Raw genomic sequence first — 26,086 nt, forward strand, 5'->3', positions numbered from 1 at the left:
GTCACAGGAGGCACGGAAACGTCAGACAGAGGACTTGCGTGCATCTGGTCTTTGAGAAGAGGAGCCTCTAAGAGAAGCTTTCCATGTTATATTCAAAACAACGGAAATATGAGGATCTTATTTCTGTTAAATGTTTGGGCAGTCGCTACCAATGGAAAGAGAACGAGCAGATGAAACGTTAGCAGGGTTGCCCCAATTCCTCTGCCTAGCAAACCAGTTCCCTCTGATGGGAGTAATGGTAAAATGCAAACCACAATCAGTCATGGAGGATGCGTAACTCCAGACGAAGCAAAAGCAAGGATGAAATTAGCTGCACACCAGTAATTTGACGGAGCGCTACCAAAGACGAGCTGAGCACGTCTGCGCTTGGTCAGACAAGGGCTGCAGAAACAACTATACTCACTGTGGAAACTGGTAGACACGGCCAAAACAGCTCGGAGAGAGACTGACTTCTTTGTCCGATATGACCCATTTCTTCTGCAACAGGGACAGAAACATCTGACGTGACTCCAGGGAAAGGAACTCAATGCTCGCAACGGCCTTTCCATAGCTCCAAGCATTAGCGGCCTCTCCGCAAACTTCTGGCCAAGTGCTTCAGCCCCTTACTGAAACAAGCTGCACAGCATATCGTCTGCTAGGGCGAGGAACGTCGCCAGCCTTTTTGCAAGGACAAGAGCTGACGGCGTCAGGCAGGAGACTCCTTGTTTACCAGGGAAGAAGTCAATGGAGGCAAACGCAAGGGAAGGCCCATTACAAGCCTGGGTTCCTGGCTGCTGGTTGCAGTGAGGTGGCTTGCTTTAACTGTTGCTGAACCGAGAGCAAATGGTTCCGAGCTGGCGTTATCCCCCGAGTCCTTCCAAAGACTCCCAAAGAGTCTGCATGCCTCTGCAGCGTGGAGGAAGCCACGCTGGGTTCTCCTTCTCTTCCGTCAGGCCAGGAGAACTACACCAATAGCGTGCCAGCAGCCACGAAGGGGCTGGTCTCAGCAAGGCCTTGGTGTCTCTGCGCCTCCGCCTCACGTCCAGAGTGTGGGGTGAACATCATCACCCCTGCCATTCCTTTGGCCTTTTTCCGATTTATGGCAAGGCCCTGCCAGGGCTTTCCCTTCCTTGCCCAGCAAAAGTACTACTGCGTAACTTCCCAGCACCCTTGAACCATAGCAAATAAAAGAAAGAAACTACAGAAAGCTTCCACTGCTACAGACCGTGCCTAGCCCGAGTGACCCAGCAGGTTACAGCTGGCCAGCAGGGCTCAGTTCCCCAGTCCTTTGATGGGATGTCAAACCCACTCTAAGTAGCACTGGAAAAAACAATAGACTTACAGTGAGCAACTTCTCTACCGCGTACGTAGACTTGTTGAGGCTTAGTAAAAAGTCTTCGCAAAATGCCATTGTCACTTCTGTTCCCCGCATGGCAAGAGTGCCAACGTCCTTTAAAATGAAGTCCGTGTCTTCTCTGTTTCTTAGGATGAAGTAGAAGAAGTTCAGGGTCTCCTGCATACAGTTCTGCACAACTTCCTCAGAATAGGGGACGTCTGAGTGGATCTTCTTGTAGCTCACTGACACTTTCTTAATCTCACCTGGAAGAGAGGAGGAAGACTGTTAACTCAGACAGCAGTTCAGCAGACTCAAACAAAGCGCCAGCAGCTCTCAGGTAAAATACATTGCCACAGCACTGTCTGGTCTAACCACCTGGTACAGCTCCTTAAAGGAGCTGACGTAGGCCTCTCCTCTCCTCAAGTTAGGGTCAAATCACTCCATCAACGGATGTGCCAAGCCCCAGCCATAATTCCCTAAACAGAAACAGGAGCCAAGGACCTCGGCCATCTGTGCCCACACCGCGCAGGAGGGCAGGACAAGGTGGGAAGAATGGGGCGGCTTCCCATGGGAAGAGCAGAGGGTGCCAGGCCACGGAGCTGAGCCCACATGTAGCGCACTCCCGGTCTGGGAAGACTTGCATACAAACACAAATAAACCACCAAGCTCTTAGTGCTGCACAGGCCCCAGCAATGGCACGCTGCAGATACGGCAACGGCAGCAGTGGTCAGAAATGGCAGCAGATCTGGCCAGGGGCAGGTTTCTGTGCTAGCTATCATTTCCGTCTCTCGTTCAAGGCTCCCTACAGCTGACTTTGACCCACTTCTCTGCATGCAAGTAGCTCTACGGGCCTGTGGGCATTTGCCTCAACAAGGTCCGGTGTGGTGCAAGAACAAAGTATCGGCATCATCTCAACGGCTTTATGGTAAACAGTTCCAATAAACGACCATCGGCCAGCAGGCATCCCACCAATCGATAAAGGTGGCTGGCACGAAGCCAGTTGCTAAAGCAGATCGCGGAGAGGCTTTGTACAGCCTTAATAAAAACTAGTCCAAAAGAAAGGACCCCTTTCTAGGCATTGCTACTTGGTGGGCTGTTTGCGTCGTCCCACGGAGGTTGTTCTCAGGGCCTTCTGAAGGCCTCTCATGTGTCCATCACCGCTTCTAAACAGCAACCAGCATAAACCCCAAATATATGGACGTAAGGGAAAACACAGACTTTCATTCATTGCTCTTCTTACCAGGAACAGGTACCGAAGCATGTCGCAGCTCACGGATCTCTGCAACAGTCGCGGACAGCAAAAAGAGAGGTCTCTGAAACGTGAGCACCTCGCCGTTTTCAAAAGAGCGCCATTTTTGAATATGAAATGTCCCCAGTCCTGTTATGCTGACAGCCTGAGGCTGCAAAAAGAAGAGAAGGGCAAGCATTTGTAGGCTGAAAAACAGAGGGAGGACTTGGGAGAGCTTGCAAGGGGGGGTGGCCTCGTGCCCTGCCGACGCCTGGTGCACACCACTTTTGCACACCTCAACCACATTTTTATTTCTGTATTTCTATATTGCGTATATAAAAAAAATATATTTTTATGTTCCTTTTTTTTTTTCCTTAATTTATTTTATGTCTCTCAATTTACGGAGAAGCGGCTCTTTGGCACATTTGTGGCAAATCTGCACATCGCCGTGCAGTTCTGGGAAGAACAATGGCACTTGCCGGCACAGGGCTGCCGGGACCCCTGAAGCCGTCTGGGCGAGGGGAGGGGTAGGGTCGGATCCCACCTTTGTCTGCAGGAGCTGTTGCCGAACATGCTTAGACACACTGCTCCAAATAGTAACGACATCTGGAAAGCAAGGCAAAGACATGTCAGGCTCTAAGTCAGCCAGCTCACGGCCCGTCAGCACAGCTGTAGACAAGGAGACGGCAGATGCAAGTGTGCTCCAACACGCCTCACAGGGTAAATCCATCTGTGACAGGGGCCGAATCTTTGACTGGCCTCAGCCTTCTTCCAACAGGATCTTTTTCCCTTCAGAGCCAGATCCCCGAGTGTGACCCGCTGCTGAGGGAAACCCGTCCATGGGACTTCCGCCCATGGGGAGGCAAGGGGAGGGTGCTGCGTGCACCGGACTCTGCGGGGCTCAGGGTGTCCCCAGAGGCCCTCCCCCGCAGGGACAAACCCCACTTCCCACAACGATTCGTGCCGTTCATCTTGTCTGCAGCAGTGCTCGTCAGAGAGCTCCCAAAGGCCTTACCGTTGACGGAAAGCTTCTTGAGGGTGGGAAACGTGATTGTGCTGCAGCCGTCAACCGTGCTGCAGAGCTCGATGTTGGTGATCAGCGCTCCCAGGTTTGTCATCTTCTTGCTTCGGGTCAGCACGTGAGGCTGCTGGGGGAAGGATTTTGATGTCTCCTACTGGGAAGCCCCCCCTCGCCCATGTCCTCGCTTGTGCTTCACCAAACAGCTGTCCCACCGCCCCCCTGTGTCCTCTGCGTCTCTGAGGTACAGGAGAGATTTCTCGCCTCCCCCGGATCTGAGGGCTCACCGAGGCCTCGCGGGGAGGTGAAGGGAGGGCCTGGGGCGCGGGGCTGTGATGAGGAGGGGCTCTGTGACACAGGCTGGGGTCACAAAGGGACGCCCACCATCACCCCCACGCCCGCTGACCTGGCCGGGTTTGGGCCTGCAGTGAGAAGGGGGCTGCTCCCTAAAACGCACACCCAATGCTCGCTCCCCGAGGAGGGCGTGGGGCAGGGAGAGCCTCCGAGACGTCACCAAACGACGGAAATGGGGACACAGAATCACACGATCACGCACTGGTTGGTTGAGGTGGGAAGGGACCTCTGGAGGACATCTGGTCCAACCCCCCTGCTCAAGCAAGGGCCACCTCTTTGTTTGCAAGTAAAACTCTGGTGCCCGCAGTCATAAAGGACATCCCATTTTCCTCCCTCCAGTTCAGTACTGAGTATATTGCGACCATGACAGAGATACCGCTTTATCTCTGTGCAACATGAATGGAAGCGTAGACTTTCTTCGAAGAATTAAAGATCAGTTCCACTGTCTGAAAATCCTGCATGTGGTTATCTGGAGGCAGGAGCGGGTGGCAGAGGGAATTCCAGCTGGCCTGGCTCTAGCTGGTAGTTTGTCATCTGGCAGCGCTCCCCCCCCGACTAGGTACCTCTCACAAAATGCTTCAGCTCCCTTTTCCTACAGCCCAGCTGTCTGATGCTCAGATTTGCCTGCTTCCTGTCCCTGGCAGCTACGCCACAGGTTGCTTGCCTGTGGCGTGGCGAATTCTTGTTCAAAAAGCAGGACAGAAACATTTCCTTGGGGAAGGGAAGGTGTTTCAAGGGGTCCCCCAGGAGGGAGACCTCTCACAAGCCATGTTCCCCTCCCACGCCTTCAGCTTGAGTATACGCTCTTTATTTAATACATTTCTGTTATCCAGAAGCGGGGCCCAGATCCCATGAGCTGACAGAGGGGTCACAACGCTGTGCACACATCTCCTGCTGCTTGGAGAAGAGCTTCAGGTGGAACGGGTCTTCTTGAAGGCAGTGCCTCCAGAGGCCGAGTGTCCTGGCTCGCTGAGGAGCTAGCCGCAGTCAGGGCTTTAGATGCCATGGTAGGCGGGCCTGGTTGGATGAACATAGCTGAACAAGGCGTGTGCCCTGTCATGCTGCTTTTCAGGAAAGTAAAGGCATAGCTTGTCCAGGAGATGACCTGGCCAGAAGTTATTGTCACTTGACTTTTGCAGCTTATTCCCCTGAAGATGCCTGTGAAAAAAGGAGGGGGGAAAAAGGGGGGGGGGGGGGGGGTGGAGAAAAAATGAGAGAGAATAGCATGCTTTACAGAAATAAAATTCTGGGCAGTTTCACTGCTTCTCCTAGTAAGGGCAAAAGTGAGCCCGACAAGAACCAGCTATCCGGGCTTCCCGGCCCCGGGAAGCTCTGCCACACCTGTGCAGACCGTGTCGGTCCTTATTAGACATGAGTGACACTGGAAATGCCAGCTTGTGAAGCTATCTGAAGAGCTGGTATGTTGCCCATCACTGTAGCATCTAAACACTTAGTTAAAGAGATAAACGAAGAAGATTGTGCTCTGCTTTGCAATGTTTCTCTCTCTCCAAAAGCTTCTCCAAAGCTCGGCTCTTCAGGATTGTCTTTCTTCCACAAGAATAAACATTCTCTGAGGGGATTTCAGACAAGCGCTGGGTCGGTCTGAGGAGAGGTTTTGTCACCTCCGTAGTTCAGGGCACAGAGCTAGTCCCAACTAGTCTGCGAGGCTCCCGCCAGGCACCACAAAGTGTTCAGCGGCACCACTGCAACGCAATGACTTAGGTAAAACACAGGAGTGGCCGTGTAGCTGAGAAGAGGATCCACCTCTTCGCTCTCGCTCGCTGCTCCCTTGCAGCGTCCTAATGGTTCACTCCAGTACCTTGGTACTGCCTCTGACACCGTGGGCACTGAGCACAGAGGGGTGATGCACAGCGGGGGCAGCAGGAGGGGACTGATCTTAAGTCCTCTTTGAACAAACCTATTTTCCATCTCCTTGGCCTGGCTTCCAGATGCAGTTCCTGGTCTGGAGGTGCTCCCAGGCGATGGAGCATCAGCACGTCCTGCGCTGTAGTATCCTCCAGGCTGCCTGATCTTCCTTATGTCTTCTCCCTCCTTGATGATCTTGTCTCCTGGATGCAGCAGGGCTGTTGCCAAAGTGCACAGAGAAAACAGTCATGCCTCGCCCTGGCATCAGGAGCCCCGTTCCAGCTCACATGTTGCAGGCGTAGCAGCCTTCAGCTGAGCCACAGCCACGTCTGTTCCTGGCTATGGACCCGCCCCGATCCTGACTATGGTCTGACTTCTGGGCTTGACTTCGGACCTGCCCCATCGCCACGAACTTGCCTCGTGAGCTGCACTCTCGGTTGAACCTGACTACCATCCCAGGGGCAACGGGACGGGGCCCTGGCTGATCTGCAGCACCCTTTGACATCTCAGCCCTGCTCTGGCCCTGCTGGTGATATTGCTGATCCTAACTGGCAGCATCTGCCACGGTTCTCCGAGGGCTGCAAACATGCTCCATTAATGGCAGCGCCCCCTGACGTTAGTCCCGCTTCTGGGCTCGGGAAGAGACATGAACTTGTCAGATGTAGCGCATTCACATCAGGCCCTTGCTCTTTGCTTTACCTTTCTGCAGCGTTGGGTCGGTGATGTGAACATCGCGCTCTTTGCACAGCCTGGAGCTCTTCAGATAGCTCCTGACGGCATTCCTGCGGTATCGGTCAACCAGTTCTCCCAAGTCAGCCTCTACAGTTGAGGGCAGGCAGTGCTCGTCAACGGGGCCATCCCCAGATCTCACCATCCGGCACTTTTCTTTCCGTTCTATCGGGCTGTCTTTGTTCTGCAAATAAAGGGCAGGTCCCGATTAGCATTCAGTGAGGCCCTGGAGTTGCTGCATTCCCTGCAGAGAAGCTACAGGCAGGGATTCATCTCAAAAGTGTGTGCAAACGGGAGTCGGCACCCCGCAGTGGGATCGCAGGGACAGGCACTCCTCTGAGAGTGCAGTTCTCATCCAGAGCTGGGTCCTCAGACAGATACTCCCTGGAGGGCTTAGCAGAAGAGCAGCACACCGGGCACAGGTGCCTCAGACGAAGAAAGTCTCTCCCCATAGCCCGTGACTGTAGGGCAGCACATTGGCAAGAGGAGGTAGCCCTGGATTCTGCCAGAGTTCATCCAACCCAAGATGCTCCAAAGAAAACACCTGGGAGCGAGCGAATGAGCGAGTCACTCTTGCACTTCCATTGGACTGCCTTGCACTGCGCCTCACAACCGAACAGGACAAAGTGCTTATCAGCACCGTAAGGGACAAATCACAGTCTGGTGGACAGGCCGACTAGATGATCAGAAGACGACTCCGTCCCCAGACCCAGAAACTGCTTCAACTTCTCCTCCTCCTCCTCCTCCTCCTTCTTCTCCTAGGCAGCTACCCAGAAAAAGTGTTTCTCTCACCAGAGTGTTCAGAAGCCAAACGAAGTGTCTGAGACGGCTTGTAGCAGCACCTCAGCTGCGAGGCACCATGTGGTCAAGGGACTACTGAGAAGCTAACACGCACAATAACCCCTTGCCCTTTCCTTTACTGCTGCACTGTCCTCTAAACCACATTCGCCAAGGCACGCAGGTGCGCTTGTTCTCCTGCCACATACACAGTACCTTCTCCCACCGCCTCCTCTCTCTTAAGAGTTTTCCAATCTCTTCCATTTCATCACAGCTCAGATGTCGTCGTTCTGGCTCGGCATTGACTGGTGGAACGTCCAAGTGTATTAATTTTCTTTCAGGCTTGGTAGGAGCATGAGGCTTCATCTGTCTGGCTGTGTCCCCAGCAGAAGGTGGATCAGTGGCAGGTCTGCAGGTGGCTTTCTGGAACTGAGCTTCTACACCTAGGACAGGTTAAAAAAACCAAACAAACAAACAAAAAGCCCAGAGAAGCCACGTTAGAGCAGAGCAGAAAGGAACATCCGATCCATGTTTAAGACAAAGGGGTTTGGCACGTTGTGCTGACTGGAACTCCCAACAGAGCTTACTAAAGAATAAGCTGTTCTGAATCGGTGTTTTCCAGCTGCCACCAACAGCTAGAGAAAGGGCCTGCTTTGGATGGGCTGGATGATGAATGCTAACAAGCAAAGTCCAGTACAGGATGTTAAACTGCAGGGTTCAGACTTTGATCCCAACCTGAAAGACCGGATAACCTGTCTCCAGCAACTGAGCTGGCGACGGTATTGCACATCCCCCGGATCCTTCAGCTTTTCCCTAGAAGCCTCCTTCTGGCCACTCTGCTCTGGGACAACGGTCTCAAGAAGCCACATTCTGCACCCCCTTTGGCATTTCCCGTCTGGATGGAGATGTCTATCCCAACCCAGTGCTCTCCTCTCACCTGTTTTGGTCTCTTGGGATTGTCCTTTCTTCATTTCCAGCCACTGCTTTTGACAGTCAACCAGGTCTTCGGGGCTTATAAAATTCCCCGGTTTTGGGGAAGTCAAGAAGATGACCACGTCCTCCAGATCCCTGTCGCTGATGGGAACTTTGGTCTGGCAACCAAAACAGAGAATGACAGTGGCATCACCAGAAGATCAAGGCTTGCCCCAGAGTGGGAGGGGCGAGCTTTGCTGGTGTTCGAGATGCTTTTGCAGGGAAGCGCGGCACAAAGGCAACCTGCTGAGGTTTCCTTGGGTTTATCAAGCATTCACAACTTGACCCGACTTCTGCTGCCCCCCGCAGAGCTCTTGGCTTTTGCTGTGCCAAACTCCCCAGCCCTCTGGGTTTCGGGAAGACATTTTGGCTCGGACTAGAGTATCAGCTAACGTCTGAACTGCTAAACCCTAATAAACCTGAACGTGCTCTTTGCAGCTCTGTAACGCTGCGGCCTGTGGAAAGCGAGGCCCAGTGTGAGCCGTGCTGTGCAAACACGTACTGAGAGGCAGTGCAGTGTTGGGGAGACGTAGGAGCCTGGTGGGGGAAAGACCAAGTATCAACACGGGGAAATTCGATGCCAGTTCAGGGTCTGCAGCAGGATCCCGACAGCCGCGTTACTGAGCAGTGACTGTCTTCCAAGTCTGTGAGGCAGTGGGTTTCTGCACTCCCTCCTGGGACTCGCCCTAGGTGCATCTCTGCAGCTTTCCCTTCCCTTTGCCCTTCAGCTTTTCAAAGCTTGTGGGAGCCGTTCTCTGAGAGTAAGGCAAGCAAAAACGCCCCGTGCTGAAGCTCTTCCATTTGCTCTGGGTTGGCATGCAGGAAAATAGGGCAGAGTTGCAGCTCTTCATTATTTTTCTGTTCCCTATGTACCTCCTTGATGACTGTGACGAAGTCTGCTCTCTTGATCTTCCTCCCGTCCATACCAGCCTTCCTGAATACGTCCACCATCCTCAGCTTCTGTTTGTGCAGGAGGCTATGCAGCGTGACTAGAGCCTGGGGGTATGGTGCACAAATAAGGGGAATGGTACCCTTCTTCCGGGGCTGGCTGCTCTTTGGTGGTGAGCGCTGAAAAGGATTAGAAAAATACCCTGAGATCACCATTACCCAGGATCCCCATGCCCGCCAGTGTGGTAAAGCGGCGTCACTCTACTGATTTCACAGCAGACGCTATTTCCCACGCACTTCCGTACTTACGTCCAGGCTGTCGGTCACGGCTGATTTGACAGCAGCCCTCCTGTCTGCTCTGCGTGCCTTTATTCTTTGCCAGCATCTTTTTTCTTGATTGCTGAGGGAAGGTTTTTGAGCCAGCCATTTTTCAATGTCCCCTAAGCTTTCCAGCTCAGTTCGAAACTGCCTCCTCGCCTGAATCCAAGCCTCCGCCATTTGTAGGCCCTCTTCTGTATCGGAGGTGATCTCTGGGGAGCTGAGGCCGTCTTCTTCCTCCTGGGGCAGCTGCAAGACAGACAAATGACAGAAATCTGTGGCCCAAGTTGGTTTCAAAAAGGGAGAAGCTGGCCTTGCCACAGGTGGAGCAAAACCAATGTGACATCTGGATTTGGATGGCCCACACCTACTTGCTTTCAGTTTAAAGGCAACAGTTGGATACCTATTTCTCCAACGGTGTCACTGGAAACCACGCTCCAAGACTACTTCTGGCTTGACGTTAGTCAAACCCTCGATCACATCCTCGCTGCTCACGCGTGGGATGCGACTTTACGCGACAACAGACGCGCTTCTTGCAGAATTGAGAGTTGGGGTCAGGTGGGTGCGGCGGTTTCCAAAAACGGCACCGAGCCCATCACAGAACAGTACGGAAACAGGCATGGTGGGACGTGGTCAGAAGGGGCGGCCTCCGTGCGTGTAGTGGGCAGGGGCCTCCGGTTGTGCGGTGCTTCTGGCTGAACTGGGAGGGGTGGGGCGGGGTGGACGCAGGGCCATCAGCAAACCATAGAGCAGCAGAAAAACAGGTGGGTCCTGCCATTTCACAAAATGCTGGCTCCCTGCCACCAAGGAGCTGCTGAAATAACATGTCGGCCATTTTGCTTATGAAGAACAGCCGGAGTGCTCTCCGTGCTACTTGGAGAGACAGCTCTCCCCCTCCACGCTGCCGGCTGGAGCTGGCTCAAGCCATGTGACTGGGAGAGCTCCTGCTCGAGCTCCAGAGCCGGCGCCTGGGCAGAGGTGGCCTCCTTTCCAGGGATGGAGCAGGCCCGTTGATGCCCTCACCCTGCCTGGCTGCTCGCTTTGCCCCTTGGCCTCTACCGGCAATTCCTCCCTCACAGCAGCGAGCAGGCGAGAGTGCAAACCACAGTGCCACGCCGACCAGAAGAAGGCTGCTCTGTTGATACTCCCGTACCTGGGCCCTCCACATCTTGTCGCTTCCTCTCCCAGCTTGCTCTTGAGGCAGTTTTGGCAAGGTGGCCCTTCCTGCTTCTCTGTTCTCTTCCTTCTCCTTCCCTTTGGCCACGGATGCCTCCAGTTTTCTTCTACTGTTCAGTCCAAATACAAACTGTCCTTTCTACAGGAAACCAGAAATGCGATAGCAGCAGTTAGTCTCATCTGTCTTTTCTTTTTCTTTTTTTTTTTTTTTTTTTTTTTTTTTTTGGTAAATAATGCCCTTCTCTCTCTCATCTTCCCTTTTTTCCCAGTTTCTGTCAACAGTTCTTACAGGTGCAACCAGAAAGCCCTTCTGTTATGACCAATGAACTACGTCATCAAAGAGCTACCTTTTGAAAAGGCCTACGGCTCCTTCTCTGAGATGAACAATACCCAAAATAGGTAATTGAATGGGAAAATGAGTCACAGTAAGAGATCTACTCAGAATCGGTATCTGCGTACTTTTCTATGTACCCGTTTCTCCTAAGACATCCCCACCACTTGGTTTGCTACAATCAAGTGACGCAACAATTGCCTCAATCCGTATTACGTTACCTGTCCTGTCTGCCTGTGTTCTTCAGAAGTAGGCAATGGCAATTCAGGGCTCTCGAAAGGAGTTTCTTCGTGCTGCCTTCCTTCTGTGCCTGCACGTTGTGGCAACAGTCTGAAAATACACACGGGGGTGAGCTGGTGTGAGCGCAGGAAGAGCTGCTTCTCCATCCTGTGCTCACGCTGCTCACCTGCTTCGGCAGCAGAGTGAGCTCTCTTCACCCAGTTGTCCTCCCCTCTTCCCCGGAAAGACAGGGATAGCCCTGAGCTGTAACGCTCGGATGTGCCACCGAGGAAATCAAGGAGATGAGCTTCTTCCATGAGGAAGGCTCCGGGACACGCGGCCTGATGCGGCCCCCTCGATGGAACAGAGAGAGGATTTGCATCCTGTGCAATGACAGGCACCTGGAGATACTGGTATCCCCCTCCTGGCCATTACACTGACCACTGCAAGGCAGTCCCAAATACTGTGGGACCTCCCATCCAGCAAGGAAATGCACTGTGTGGTGACGTGTGTGGACAGCCCTTCTGAGTTAATACGAACACTGGGTCCAAAGGAAAGGTTTCTCAGAGAGCTTGGGCAGTCTCCGTCCCTGAAGGCTTTGAAGACAAGACTGGATAAAGTCCTGAGCAACCTGGTCCGACCTCAGCTCATAGCTGACTCTGCTCAGAGCAGCTGGCTGGACCAGGACCTCCCGAGAGCCCTTCCAACCTCCATTATTGTATGAGCCTATATAACATCCCGCACAAGCACTAGAGCACAAGGCCACTCTAATGGAGTCCTTTCAGAGTCTCACCTGCCATGAGGCCCTTTTCCCTCCGTTTTCCCCTCTGCTTCTTCCTCCATCGCAGCTCTGGCTAAGTGGTTTGGAGAAAGGCCCCTTCGCAGAAGGCGCAGTGTGTGATGAACAGCCGCTGCAAGCGTGAAAGGAGAAAACCTCTCAGAACAGGCAGGAGGAGGCACAGATCTGCTCTGCAATGTTAGAAGCTGTTTGAGGCCTCACTGGGATTCCTTCCGAGACCCGTTTTCTCGGAGGGAGATCTAAAGCCCTTCCTGACACCAGCCCTTGATCCTGTTCAACCCTCGACAGCCACATCATCCTCTTCGGTCGGAGTTTCCTCCTGCTGCAGCTAGTCCTTCCTCTGCACAGCAGCTTTCGGAGGGAGACAGATCTCGGCGCTTAACAGTCTCTTCTGGGGGAACAACCTCTTGGCGTTGCATACGTGTTCGGTATAAAAAAAATTTGCTATCATGGCGCATTCAACTCAAACACGTTATAGCTCTGATGTTCCTGAGGAATTAAGGTCGAGGAGCTAGACTTCCCACGTTTAAAAGCGAAGCGAGGTCTCGGCACAGCTTAGCAATCCGTGCACAGTTGTTCTCCGCGTCGTTTTTCTCATCGAATCACGCCGCGGTGTGTTTCTCTGCCAGGAATCGGTCACTAGCATTACCTCTTACTCCCATGCTGCTCAAAGCACTCTCGAATTCTCCAAGTATCTCCTTGTCTGTGAGAGAAGCTCTTCGAGGCACTGCTCTCATCTCAAACCTGGAAATAGGAAGGACGCACCATCCTGAGAAAAGGGCTTCTTTGCCAGATGAATGTCAAGGTATCTCCACAGAGTCATCCCCATGTCCTAGGCCATTAAGGGAACCCCCGAGCAGTGCTGGCCTCAGGAGCGGCTCAGCAGCCCCTCGCTAGGCAGAGGTTTTGGTTTTTTGCCTCAGCTCTCCCGTGCCATCTTGACCCAAGAAGGCGTTCCGGAGATACTTTGATTCACGTGAGTGTCACAGGAGGCACGGAAACGTCAGACAGAGGACTTGCGTGCATCTGGTCTTTGAGAAGAGGAGCCTCTAAGAGAAGCTTTCCATGTTATATTCAAAACAACGGAAATATGAGGATCTTATTTCTGTTAAATGTTTGGGCAGTCGCTACCAATGGAAAGAGAACGAGCAGATGAAACGTTAGCAGGGTTGCCCCAATTCCTCTGCCTAGCAAACCAGTTCCCTCTGATGGGAGTAATGGTAAAATGCAAACCACAATCAGTCATGGAGGATGCGTAACTCCAGACGAAGCAAAAGCAAGGATGAAATTAGCTGCACACCAGTAATTTGACGGAGCGCTACCAAAGACGAGCTGAGCACGTCTGCGCTTGGTCAGACAAGGGCTGCAGAAACAACTATACTCACTGTGGAAACTGGTAGACACGGCCAAAACAGCTCGGAGAGAGACTGACTTCTTTGTCCGATATGACCCATTTCTTCTGCAACAGGGACAGAAACATCTGACGTGACTCCAGGGAAAGGAACTCAATGCTCGCAACGGCCTTTCCATAGCTCCAAGCATTAGCGGCCTCTCCGCAAACTTCTGGCCAAGTGCTTCAGCCCCTTACTGAAACAAGCTGCACAGCATATCGTCTGCTAGGGCGAGGAACGTCGCCAGCCTTTTTGCAAGGACAAGAGCTGACGGCGTCAGGCAGGAGACTCCTTGTTTACCAGGGAAGAAGTCAATGGAGGCAAACGCAAGGGAAGGCCCATTACAAGCCTGGGTTCCTGGCTGCTGGTTGCAGTGAGGTGGCTTGCTTTAACTGTTGCTGAACCGAGAGCAAATGGTTCCGAGCTGGCGTTATCCCCCGAGTCCTTCCAAAGACTCCCAAAGAGTCTGCATGCCTCTGCAGCGTGGAGGAAGCCACGCTGGGTTCTCCTTCTCTTCCGTCAGGCCAGGAGAACTACACCAATAGCGTGCCAGCAGCCACGAAGGGGCTGGTCTCAGCAAGGCCTTGGTGTCTCTGCGCCTCCGCCTCACGTCCAGAGTGTGGGGTGAACATCATCACCCCTGCCATTCCTTTGGCCTTTTTCCGATTTATGGCAAGGCCCTGCCAGGGCTTTCCCTTCCTTGCCCAGCAAAAGTACTACTGCGTAACTTCCCAGCACCCTTGAACCATAGCAAATAAAAGAAAGAAACTACAGAAAGCTTCCACTGCTACAGACCGTGCCTAGCCCGAGTGACCCAGCAGGTTACAGCTGGCCAGCAGGGCTCAGTTCCCCAGTCCTTTGATGGGATGTCAAACCCACTCTAAGTAGCACTGGAAAAAACAATAGACTTACAGTGAGCAACTTCTCTACCGCGTACGTAGACTTGTTGAGGCTTAGTAAAAAGTCTTCGCAAAATGCCATTGTCACTTCTGTTCCCCGCATGGCAAGAGTGCCAACGTCCTTTAAAATGAAGTCCGTGTCTTCTCTGTTTCTTAGGATGAAGTAGAAGAAGTTCAGGGTCTCCTGCATACAGTTCTGCACAACTTCCTCAGAATAGGGGACGTCTGAGTGGATCTTCTTGTAGCTCACTGACACTTTCTTAATCTCACCTGGAAGAGAGGAGGAAGACTGTTAACTCAGACAGCAGTTCAGCAGACTCAAACAAAGCGCCAGCAGCTCTCAGGTAAAATACATTGCCACAGCACTGTCTGGTCTAACCACCTGGTACAGCTCCTTAAAGGAGCTGACGTAGGCCTCTCCTCTCCTCAAGTTAGGGTCAAATCACTCCATCAACGGATGTGCCAAGCCCCAGCCATAATTCCCTAAACAGAAACAGGAGCCAAGGACCTCAGCCATCTGTGCCCACACCGCGCAGGAGGGCAGGACAAGGTGGGAAGAATGGGGCGGCTTCCCATGGGAAGAGCAGAGGGTGCCAGGCCACGGAGCTGAGCCCACATGTAGCGCACTCCCGGTCTGGGAAGACTTGCATACAAACACAAATAAACCACCAAGCTCTTAGTGCTGCACAGGCCCCAGCAATGGCACGCTGCAGATACGGCAACGGCAGCAGTGGTCAGAAATGGCAGCAGATCTGGCCAGGGGCAGGTTTCTGTGCTAGCTATCATTTCCGTCTCTCGTTCAAGGCTCCCTACAGCTGACTTTGACCCACTTCTCTGCATGCAAGTAGCTCTACGGGCCTGTGGGCATTTGCCTCAACAAGGTCCGGTGTGGTGCAAGAACAAAGTATCGGCATCATCTCAACGGCTTTATGGTAAACAGTTCCAATAAACGACCATCGGCCAGCAGGCATCCCACCAATCGATAAAGGTGGCTGGCACGAAGCCAGTTGCTAAAGCAGATCGCGGAGAGGCTTTGTACAGCCTTAATAAAAACTAGTCCAAAAGAAAGGACCCCTTTCTAGGCATTGCTACTTGGTGGGCTGTTTGCGTCGTCCCACGGAGGTTGTTCTCAGGGCCTTCTGAAGGCCTCTCATGTGTCCATCACCGCTTCTAAACAGCAACCAGCATAAACCCCAAATATATGGACGTAAGGGAAAACACAGACTTTCATTCATTGCTCTTCTTACCAGGAACAGGTACCGAAGCATGTCGCAGCTCACGGATCTCTGCAACAGTCGCGGACAGCAAAAAGAGAGGTCTCTGAAACGTGAGCACCTCGCCGTTTTCAAAAGAGCGCCATTTTTGAATATGAAATGTCCCCAGTCCTGTTATGCTGACAGCCTGAGGCTGCAAAAAGAAGAGAAGGGCAAGCATTTGTAGGCTGAAAAACAGAGGGAGGACTTGGGAGAGCTTGCAAGGGGGGGTGGCCTCGTGCCCTGCCGACGCCTGGTGCACACCACTTTTGCACACCTCAACCACATTTTTATTTCTGTATTTCTATATTGCGTATATAAAAAAAATATATTTTTATGTTCCTTTTTTTTTTTCCTTAATTTATTTTATGTCTCTCAATTTACGGAGAAGCGGCTCTTTGGCACATTTGTGGCAAATCTGCACATCGCCGTGCAGTTCTGGGAAGAACAATGGCACTTGCCGGCACAGGGCTGCCGGGACCCCTGAAGCCGTCTGGGCGAGGGGAGGGGTAGGGTCGGATCCCACCTTTGTCTGCAGGAGCTGTTGCCGAACATGCTTAGACACACTGCTCCAAATAGTAACGACATCTGGAAAGCAAGGCAAAGACATGTCAGGCTCTAAGTCAGCCAGCTCACGGCCCGTCAGCACACCTGTAGACAAGGAGACGGCAGATGCAAGTGTGCTCCAACACGCCTCACAGGGTAAATCCATCTGTGACAGGGGCCGAATCTTTGACTGGCCTCAGCCTTCTTCCAACAGGATCTTTTTCCCTTCAGAGCCAGATCCCCGAGTGTGACCCGCTGCTGAGGGAAACCCGTCCATGGGACTTCCGCCCATGGGGAGGCAAGGGGAGGGTGCTGCGTGCACCGGACTCTGCGGGGCTCAGGGTGTCCCCAGAGGCCCTCCCCCGCAGGGACAAACCCCACTTCCCACAACGATTCGTGCCGTTCATCTTGTCTGCAGCAGTGCTCGTCAGAGAGCTCCCAAAGGCCTTACCGTTGACGGAAAGCTTCTTGAGGGTGGGAAACGTGATTGTGCTGCAGCCGTCAACCGTGCTGCAGAGCTCGATGTTGGTGATCAGCGCTCCCAGGTTTGTCATCTTCTTGCTTCGGGTCAGCACGTGAGGCTGCTGGGGGAAGGATTTTGATGTCTCCTACTGGGAAGCCCCCCCTCGCCCATGTCCTCGCTTGTGCTTCACCAAACAGCTGTCCCACCGCCCCCCTGTGTCCTCTGCGTCTCTGAGGTACAGGAGAGATTTCTCGCCTCCCCCGGATCTGAGGGCTCACCGAGGCCTCGCGGGGAGGTGAAGGGAGGGCCTGGGGCGCGGGGCTGTGATGAGGAGGGGCTCTGTGACACAGGCTGGGGTCACAAAGGGACGCCCACCATCACCCCCACGCCCGCTGACCTGGCCGGGTTTGGGCCTGCAGTGAGAAGGGGGCTGCTCCCTAAAACGCACACCCAATGCTCGCTCCCCGAGGAGGGCGTGGGGCAGGGAGAGCCTCCGAGACGTCACCAAACGACGGAAATGGGGACACAGAATCACACGATCACGCACTGGTTGGTTGAGGTGGGAAGGGACCTCTGGAGGACATCTGGTCCAACCCCCCTGCTCAAGCAAGGGCCACCTCTTTGTTTGCAAGTAAAACTCTGGTGCCCGCAGTCATAAAGGACATCCCATTTTCCTCCCTCCAGTTCAGTACTGAGTATATTGCGACCATGACAGAGATACCGCTTTATCTCTGTGCAACATGAATGGAAGCGTAGACTTTCTTCGAAGAATTAAAGATCAGTTCCACTGTCTGAAAATCCTGCATGTGGTTATCTGGAGGCAGGAGCGGGTGGCAGAGGGAATTCCAGCTGGCCTGGCTCTAGCTGGTAGTTTGTCATCTGGCAGCGCTCCCCCCCCGACTAGGTACCTCTCACAAAATGCTTCAGCTCCCTTTTCCTACAGCCCAGCTGTCTGATGCTCAGATTTGCCTGCTTCCTGTCCCTGGCAGCTACGCCACAGGTTGCTTGCCTGTGGCGTGGCGAATTCTTGTTCAAAAAGCAGGACAGAAACATTTCCTTGGGGAAGGGAAGGTGTTTCAAGGGGTCCCCCAGGAGGGAGACCTCTCACAAGCCATGTTCCCCTCCCACGCCTTCAGCTTGAGTATACGCTCTTTATTTAATACATTTCTGTTATCCAGAAGCGGGGCCCAGATCCCATGAGCTGACAGAGGGGTCACAACGCTGTGCACACATCTCCTGCTGCTTGGAGAAGAGCTTCAGGTGGAACGGGTCTTCTTGAAGGCAGTGCCTCCAGAGGCCGAGTGTCCTGGCTCGCTGAGGAGCTAGCCGCAGTCAGGGCTTTAGATGCCATGGTAGGCGGGCCTGGTTGGATGAACATAGCTGAACAAGGCGTGTGCCCTGTCATGCTGCTTTTCAGGAAAGTAAAGGCATAGCTTGTCCAGGAGATGACCTGGCCAGAAGTTATTGTCACTTGACTTTTGCAGCTTATTCCCCTGAAGATGCCTGTGAAAAAAGGAGGGGGGAAAAAGGGGGGGGGGGTGGGTGGAGAAAAAATGAGAGAGAATAGCATGCTTTACAGAAATAAAATTCTGGGCAGTTTCACTGCTTCTCCTAGTAAGGGCAAAAGTGAGCCCGACAAGAACCAGCTATCCGGGCTTCCCGGCCCCGGGAAGCTCTGCCACACCTGTGCAGACCGTGTCGGTCCTTATTAGACATGAGTGACACTGGAAATGCCAGCTTGTGAAGCTATCTGAAGAGCTGGTATGTTGCCCATCACTGTAGCATCTAAACACTTAGTTAAAGAGATAAACGAAGAAGATTGTGCTCTGCTTTGCAATGTTTCTCTCTCTCCAAAAGCTTCTCCAAAGCTCGGCTCTTCAGGATTGTCTTTCTTCCACAAGAATAAACATTCTCTGAGGGGATTTCAGACAAGCGCTGGGTCGGTCTGAGGAGAGGTTTTGTCACCTCCGTAGTTCAGGGCACAGAGCTAGTCCCAACTAGTCTGCGAGGCTCCCGCCAGGCACCACAAAGTGTTCAGCGGCACCACTGCAACGCAATGACTTAGGTAAAACACAGGAGTGGCCGTGTAGCTGAGAAGAGGATCCACCTCTTCGCTCTCGCTCGCTGCTCCCTTGCAGCGTCCTAATGGTTCACTCCAGTACCTTGGTACTGCCTCTGACACCGTGGGCACTGAGCACAGAGGGGTGATGCACAGCGGGGGCAGCAGGAGGGGACTGATCTTAAGTCCTCTTTGAACAAACCTATTTTCCATCTCCTTGGCCTGGCTTCCAGATGCAGTTCCTGGTCTGGAGGTGCTCCCAGGCGATGGAGCATCAGCACGTCCTGCGCTGTAGTATCCTCCAGGCTGCCTGATCTTCCTTATGTCTTCTCCCTCCTTGATGATCTTGTCTCCTGGATGCAGCAGGGCTGTTGCCAAAGTGCACAGAGAAAACAGTCATGCCTCGCCCTGGCATCAGGAGCCCCGTTCCAGCTCACATGTTGCAGGCGTAGCAGCCTTCAGCTGAGCCACAGCCACGTCTGTTCCTGGCTATGGACCCGCCCCGATCCTGACTATGGTCTGACTTCTGGGCTTGACTTCGGACCTGCCCCATCGCCACGAACTTGCCTCGTGAGCTGCACTCTCGGTTGAACCTGACTACCATCCCAGGGGCAACGGGACGGGGCCCTGGCTGATCTGCAGCACCCTTTGACATCTCAGCCCTGCTCTGGCCCTGCTGGTGATATTGCTGATCCTAACTGGCAGCATCTGCCACGGTTCTCCGAGGGCTGCAAACATGCTCCATTAATGGCAGCGCCCCCTGACGTTAGTCCCGCTTCTGGGCTCGGGAAGAGACATGAACTTGTCAGATGTAGCGCATTCACATCAGGCCCTTGCTCTTTGCTTTACCTTTCTGCAGCGTTGGGTCGGTGATGTGAACATCGCGCTCTTTGCACAGCCTGGAGCTCTTCAGATAGCTCCTGACGGCATTCCTGCGGTATCGGTCAACCAGTTCTCCCAAGTCAGCCTCTACAGTTGAGGGCAGGCAGTGCTCGTCAACGGGGCCATCCCCAGATCTCACCATCCGGCACTTTTCTTTCCGTTCTATCGGGCTGTCTTTGTTCTGCAAATAAAGGGCAGGTCCCGATTAGCATTCAGTGAGGCCCTGGAGTTGCTGCATTCCCTGCAGAGAAGCTACAGGCAGGGATTCATCTCAAAAGTGTGTGCAAACGGGAGTCGGCACCCCGCAGTGGGATCGCAGGGACAGGCACTCCTCTGAGAGTGCAGTTCTCATCCAGAGCTGGGTCCTCAGACAGATACTCCCTGGAGGGCTTAGCAGAAGAGCAGCACACCGGGCACAGGTGCCTCAGACGAAGAAAGTCTCTCCCCATAGCCCGTGACTGTAGGGCAGCACATTGGCAAGAGGAGGTAGCCCTGGATTCTGCCAGAGTTCATCCAACCCAAGATGCTCCAAAGAAAACACCTGGGAGCGAGCGAATGAGCGAGTCACTCTTGCACTTCCATTGGACTGCCTTGCACTGCGCCTCACAACCGAACAGGACAAAGTGCTTATCAGCACCGTAAGGGACAAATCACAGTCTGGTGGACAGGCCGACTAGATGATCAGAAGACGACTCCGTCCCCAGACCCAGAAACTGCTTCAACTTCTCCTCCTCCTCCTCCTCCTTCTTCTCCTAGGCAGCTACCCAGAAAAAGTGTTTCTCTCACCAGAGTGTTCAGAAGCCAAACGAAGTGTCTGAGACGGCTTGTAGCAGCACCTCAGCTGCGAGGCACCATGTGGTCAAGGGACTACTGAGAAGCTAACACGCACAATAACCCCTTGCCCTTTCCTTTACTGCTGCACTGTCCTCTAAACCACATTCGCCAAGGCACGCAGGTGCGCTTGTTCTCCTGCCACATACACAGTACCTTCTCCCACCGCCTCCTCTCTCTTAAGAGTTTTCCAATCTCTTCCATTTCATCACAGCTCAGATGTCGTCGTTCTGGCTCGGCATTGACTGGTGGAACGTCCAAGTGTATTAATTTTCTTTCAGGCTTGGTAGGAGCATGAGGCTTCATCTGTCTGGCTGTGTCCCCAGCAGAAGGTGGATCAGTGGCAGGTCTGCAGGTGGCTTTCTGGAACTGAGCTTCTACACCTAGGACAGGTTAAAAAAACCAAACAAACAAACAAAAAGCCCAGAGAAGCCACGTTAGAGCAGAGCAGAAAGGAACATCCGATCCATGTTTAAGACAAAGGGGTTTGGCACGTTGTGCTGACTGGAACTCCCAACAGAGCTTACTAAAGAATAAGCTGTTCTGAATCGGTGTTTTCCAGCTGCCACCAACAGCTAGAGAAAGGGCCTGCTTTGGATGGGCTGGATGATGAATGCTAACAAGCAAAGTCCAGTACAGGATGTTAAACTGCAGGGTTCAGACTTTGATCCCAACCTGAAAGACCGGATAACCTGTCTCCAGCAACTGAGCTGGCGACGGTATTGCACATCCCCCGGATCCTTCAGCTTTTCCCTAGAAGCCTCCTTCTGGCCACTCTGCTCTGGGACAACGGTCTCAAGAAGCCACATTCTGCACCCCCTTTGGCATTTCCCGTCTGGATGGAGATGTCTATCCCAACCCAGTGCTCTCCTCTCACCTGTTTTGGTCTCTTGGGATTGTCCTTTCTTCATTTCCAGCCACTGCTTTTGACAGTCAACCAGGTCTTCGGGGCTTATAAAATTCCCCGGTTTTGGGGAAGTCAAGAAGATGACCACGTCCTCCAGATCCCTGTCGCTGATGGGAACTTTGGTCTGGCAACCAAAACAGAGAATGACAGTGGCATCACCAGAAGATCAAGGCTTGCCCCAGAGTGGGAGGGGCGAGCTTTGCTGGTGTTCGAGATGCTTTTGCAGGGAAGCGCGGCACAAAGGCAACCTGCTGAGGTTTCCTTGGGTTTATCAAGCATTCACAACTTGACCCGACTTCTGCTGCCCCCCGCAGAGCTCTTGGCTTTTGCTGTGCCAAACTCCCCAGCCCTCTGGGTTTCGGGAAGACATTTTGGCTCGGACTAGAGTATCAGCTAACGTCTGAACTGCTAAACCCTAATAAACCTGAACGTGCTCTTTGCAGCTCTGTAACGCTGCGGCCTGTGGAAAGCGAGGCCCAGTGTGAGCCGTGCTGTGCAAACACGTACTGAGAGGCAGTGCAGTGTTGGGGAGACGTAGGAGCCTGGTGGGGGAAAGACCAAGTATCAACACGGGGAAATTCGATGCCAGTTCAGGGTCTGCAGCAGGATCCCGACAGCCGCGTTACTGAGCAGTGACTGTCTTCCAAGTCTGTGAGGCAGTGGGTTTCTGCACTCCCTCCTGGGACTCGCCCTAGGTGCATCTCTGCAGCTTTCCCTTCCCTTTGCCCTTCAGCTTTTCAAAGCTTGTGGGAGCCGTTCTCTGAGAGTAAGGCAAGCAAAAACGCCCCGTGCTGAAGCTCTTCCATTTGCTCTGGGTTGGCATGCAGGAAAATAGGGCAGAGTTGCAGCTCTTCATTATTTTTCTGTTCCCTATGTACCTCCTTGATGACTGTGACGAAGTCTGCTCTCTTGATCTTCCTCCCGTCCATACCAGCCTTCCTGAATACGTCCACCATCCTCAGCTTCTGTTTGTGCAGGAGGCTATGCAGCGTGACTAGAGCCTGGGGGTATGGTGCACAAATAAGGGGAATGGTACCCTTCTTCCGGGGCTGGCTGCTCTTTGGTGGTGAGCGCTGAAAAGGATTAGAAAAATACCCTGAGATCACCATTACCCAGGATCCCCATGCCCGCCAGTGTGGTAAAGCGGCGTCACTCTACTGATTTCACAGCAGACGCTATTTCCCACGCACTTCCGTACTTACGTCCAGGCTGTCGGTCACGGCTGATTTGACAGCAGCCCTCCTGTCTGCTCTGCGTGCCTTTATTCTTTGCCAGCATCTTTTTTCTTGATTGCTGAGGGAAGGTTTTTGAGCCAGCCATTTTTCAATGTCCCCTAAGCTTTCCAGCTCAGTTCGAAACTGCCTCCTCGCCTGAATCCAAGCCTCCGCCATTTGTAGGCCCTCTTCTGTATCGGAGGTGATCTCTGGGGAGCTGAGGCCGTCTTCTTCCTCCTGGGGCAGCTGCAAGACAGACAAATGACAGAAATCTGTGGCCCAAGTTGGTTTCAAAAAGGGAGAAGCTGGCCTTGCCACAGGTGGAGCAAAACCAATGTGACATCTGGATTTGGATGGCCCACACCTACTTGCTTTCAGTTTAAAGGCAACAGTTGGATACCTATTTCTCCAACGGTGTCACTGGAAACCACGCTCCAAGACTACTTCTGGCTTGACGTTAGTCAAACCCTCGATCACATCCTCGCTGCTCACGCGTGGGATGCGACTTTACGCGACAACAGACGCGCTTCTTGCAGAATTGAGAGTTGGGGTCAGGTGGGTGCGGCGGTTTCCAAAAACGGCACCGAGCCCATCACAGAACAGTACGGAAACAGGCATGGTGGGACGTGGTCAGAAGGGGCGGCCTCCGTGCGTGTAGTGGGCAGGGGCCTCCGGTTGTGCGGTGCTTCTGGCTGAACTGGGAGGGGTGGGGCGGGGTGGACGCAGGGCCATCAGCAAACCATAGAGCAGCAGAAAAACAGGTGGGTCCTGCCATTTCACAAAATGCTGGCTCCCTGCCACCAAGGAGCTGCTGAAATAACATGTCGGCCATTTTGCTTATGAAGAACAGCCGGAGTGCTCTCCGTGCTACTTGGAGAGACAGCTCTCCCCCTCCACGCTGCCGGCTGGAGCTGGCTCAAGCCATGTGACTGGGAGAGCTCCTGCTCGAGCTCCAGAGCCGGCGCCTGGGCAGAGGTGGCCTCCTTTCCAGGGATGGAGCAGGCCCGTTGATGCCCTCACCCTGCCTGGCTGCTCGCTTTGCCCCTTGGCCTCTACCGGCAATTCCTCCCTCACAGCAGCGAGCAGGCGAGAGTGCAAACCACAGTGCCACGCCGACCAGAAGAAGGCTGCTCTGTTGATACTCCCGTACCTGGGCCCTCCACATCTTGTCGCTTCCTCTCCCAGCTTGCTCTTGAGGCAGTTTTGGCAAGGTGGCCCTTCCTGCTTCTCTGTTCTCTTCCTTCTCCTTCCCTTTGGCCACGGATGCCTCCAGTTTTCTTCTACTGTTCAGTCCAAATACAAACTGTCCTTTCTACAGGAAACCAGAAATGCGATAGCAGCAGTTAGTCTCATCTGTCTTTTCTTTTTCTTTTTTTTTTTTTTTTTTTTTTTTTTTTGGTAAATAATGCCCTTCTCTCTCTCATCTTCCCTTTTTTCCCAGTTTCTGTCAACAGTTCTTACAGGTGCAACCAGAAAGCCCTTCTGTTATGACCAATGAACTACGTCATCAAAGAGCTACCTTTTGAAAAGGCCTACGGCTCCTTCTCTGAGATGAACAATACCCAAAATAGGTAATTGAATGGGAAAATGAGTCACAGTAAGAGATCTACTCAGAATCGGTATCTGCGTACTTTTCTATGTACCCGTTTCTCCTAAGACATCCCCACCACTTGGTTTGCTACAATCAAGTGACGCAACAATTGCCTCAATCCGTATTACGTTACCTGTCCTGTCTGCCTGTGTTCTTCAGAAGTAGGCAATGGCAATTCAGGGCTCTCGAAAGGAGTTTCTTCGTGCTGCCTTCCTTCTGTGCCTGCACGTTGTGGCAACAGTCTGAAAATACACACGGGGGTGAGCTGGTGTGAGCGCAGGAAGAGCTGCTTCTCCATCCTGTGCTCACGCTGCTCACCTGCTTCGGCAGCAGAGTGAGCTCTCTTCACCCAGTTGTCCTCCCCTCTTCCCCGGAAAGACAGGGATAGCCCTGAGCTGTAACGCTCGGATGTGCCACCGAGGAAATCAAGGAGATGAGCTTCTTCCATGAGGAAGGCTCCGGGACACGCGGCCTGATGCGGCCCCCTCGATGGAACAGAGAGAGGATTTGCATCCTGTGCAATGACAGGCACCTGGAGATACTGGTATCCCCCTCCTGGCCATTACACTGACCACTGCAAGGCAGTCCCAAATACTGTGGGACCTCCCATCCAGCAAGGAAATGCACTGTGTGGTGACGTGTGTGGACAGCCCTTCTGAGTTAATACGAACACTGGGTCCAAAGGAAAGGTTTCTCAGAGAGCTTGGGCAGTCTCCGTCCCTGAAGGCTTTGAAGACAAGACTGGATAAAGTCCTGAGCAACCTGGTCCGACCTCAGCTCATAGCTGACTCTGCTCAGAGCAGCTGGCTGGACCAGGACCTCCCGAGAGCCCTTCCAACCTCCATTATTGTATGAGCCTATATAACATCCCGCACAAGCACTAGAGCACAAGGCCACTCTAATGGAGTCCTTTCAGAGTCTCACCTGCCATGAGGCCCTTTTCCCTCCGTTTTCCCCTCTGCTTCTTCCTCCATCGCAGCTCTGGCTAAGTGGTTTGGAGAAAGGCCCCTTCGCAGAAGGCGCAGTGTGTGATGAACAGCCGCTGCAAGCGTGAAAGGAGAAAACCTCTCAGAACAGGCAGGAGGAGGCACAGATCTGCTCTGCAATGTTAGAAGCTGTTTGAGGCCTCACTGGGATTCCTTCCGAGACCCGTTTTCTCGGAGGGAGATCTAAAGCCCTTCCTGACACCAGCCCTTGATCCTGTTCAACCCTCGACAGCCACATCATCCTCTTCGGTCGGAGTTTCCTCCTGCTGCAGCTAGTCCTTCCTCTGCACAGCAGCTTTCGGAGGGAGACAGATCTCGGCGCTTAACAGTCTCTTCTGGGGGAACAACCTCTTGGCGTTGCATACGTGTTCGGTATAAAAAAAATTTGCTATCATGGCGCATTCAACTCAAACACGTTATAGCTCTGATGTTCCTGAGGAATTAAGGTCGAGGAGCTAGACTTCCCACGTTTAAAAGCGAAGCGAGGTCTCGGCACAGCTTAGCAATCCGTGCACAGTTGTTCTCCGCGTCGTTTTTCTCATCGAATCACGCCGCGGTGTGTTTCTCTGCCAGGAATCGGTCACTAGCATTACCTCTTACTCCCATGCTGCTCAAAGCACTCTCGAATTCTCCAAGTATCTCCTTGTCTGTGAGAGAAGCTCTTCGAGGCACTGCTCTCATCTCAAACCTGGAAATAGGAAGGACGCACCATCCTGAGAAAAGGGCTTCTTTGCCAGATGAATGTCAAGGTATCTCCACAGAGTCATCCCCATGTCCTAGGCCATTAAGGGAACCCCCGAGCAGTGCTGGCCTCAGGAGCGGCTCAGCAGTCCCTCGCTAGGCAGAGGTTTTGGTTTTTTGCCTCAGCTCTCCCGTGCCATCTTGACCCAAGAAGGCGTTCTGGAGATACTCTGATTCACGTGAGTGTCACAGGAGGCACGGAAACGTCAGACAGAGGACTTGCGTGCATCTGGTCTTTGAGAAGAGGAGCCTCTAAGAGAAGCTTTCCATGTTATATTCAAAACAACGGAAATATGAGGATCTTATTTCTGTTAAATGTTTGGGCAGTCGCTA

General features: G+C 53.1%; 2 protein-coding genes across 2 annotated transcripts; both read right to left on the reverse strand.

Moving 5' to 3' along the window:
• Nucleotides 1–4,783: 4,783 nt before the first annotated feature.
• On the reverse strand, nucleotides 4,784–11,508 carry LOC142420748 (uncharacterized). Its single transcript, XM_075524962.1, has 10 exons — nucleotides 11,379–11,508; nucleotides 11,194–11,282; nucleotides 10,619–10,780; nucleotides 9,457–9,714; nucleotides 9,133–9,327; nucleotides 8,225–8,378; nucleotides 7,504–7,730; nucleotides 6,481–6,694; nucleotides 5,571–5,999; nucleotides 4,784–5,073 (listed from the first exon to the last, which is right to left on the reverse strand). Exons 1-10 carry the CDS (start codon nucleotides 11,506–11,508, stop codon nucleotides 4,784–4,786), a joined length of 2,148 nt encoding a protein of 715 aa, XP_075381077.1.
• Nucleotides 11,509–17,755: 6,247 nt separating this feature from the next.
• LOC142420749 (uncharacterized) lies at nucleotides 17,756–24,474 on the reverse strand. Its single transcript, XM_075524963.1, has 10 exons — nucleotides 24,345–24,474; nucleotides 24,160–24,248; nucleotides 23,586–23,747; nucleotides 22,424–22,681; nucleotides 22,100–22,294; nucleotides 21,192–21,345; nucleotides 20,471–20,697; nucleotides 19,451–19,664; nucleotides 18,541–18,969; nucleotides 17,756–18,045 (listed from the first exon to the last, which is right to left on the reverse strand). Exons 1-10 carry the CDS (start codon nucleotides 24,472–24,474, stop codon nucleotides 17,756–17,758), a joined length of 2,148 nt encoding a protein of 715 aa, XP_075381078.1.
• Between the last annotated feature and the right edge of the window lie 1,612 nt (nucleotides 24,475–26,086).

Source organism: Mycteria americana, chromosome 25, assembly GCF_035582795.1.
Source record: "Mycteria americana isolate JAX WOST 10 ecotype Jacksonville Zoo and Gardens chromosome 25, USCA_MyAme_1.0, whole genome shotgun sequence".
Classification (NCBI taxonomy): domain Eukaryota; kingdom Metazoa; phylum Chordata; class Aves; order Ciconiiformes; family Ciconiidae; genus Mycteria; species Mycteria americana.

Excerpts from the sequence above, each read along its gene's own strand:
- LOC142420748 (XM_075524962.1), bottom strand. The coding sequence starts at position 11,508 with ATGGAAGAAGCTCATCTCCTTGATTTCCTCGGTGGCACATCCGAGCGT. Across the intron at positions 11,283-11,378 it reads TCACTCTGCTGCCGAAGCAG|GCACAGAAGGAAGGCAGCAC; the intron begins GTGAGCAGCGTG and ends CACAACGTGCAG. Across the intron at positions 6,000-6,480 it reads CGACCCAACGCTGCAGAAAG|CCCTGCTGCATCCAGGAGAC; the intron begins GTAAAGCAAAGA and ends CTTTGGCAACAG.
- LOC142420749 (XM_075524963.1), bottom strand. The coding sequence starts at position 24,474 with ATGGAAGAAGCTCATCTCCTTGATTTCCTCGGTGGCACATCCGAGCGT. Across the intron at positions 22,295-22,423 it reads CCGTGACCGACAGCCTGGAC|CGCTCACCACCAAAGAGCAG; the intron begins GTAAGTACGGAA and ends AATCCTTTTCAG. Across the intron at positions 20,698-21,191 it reads ATCCCAAGAGACCAAAACAG|GTGTAGAAGCTCAGTTCCAG; the intron begins GTGAGAGGAGAG and ends AACCTGTCCTAG.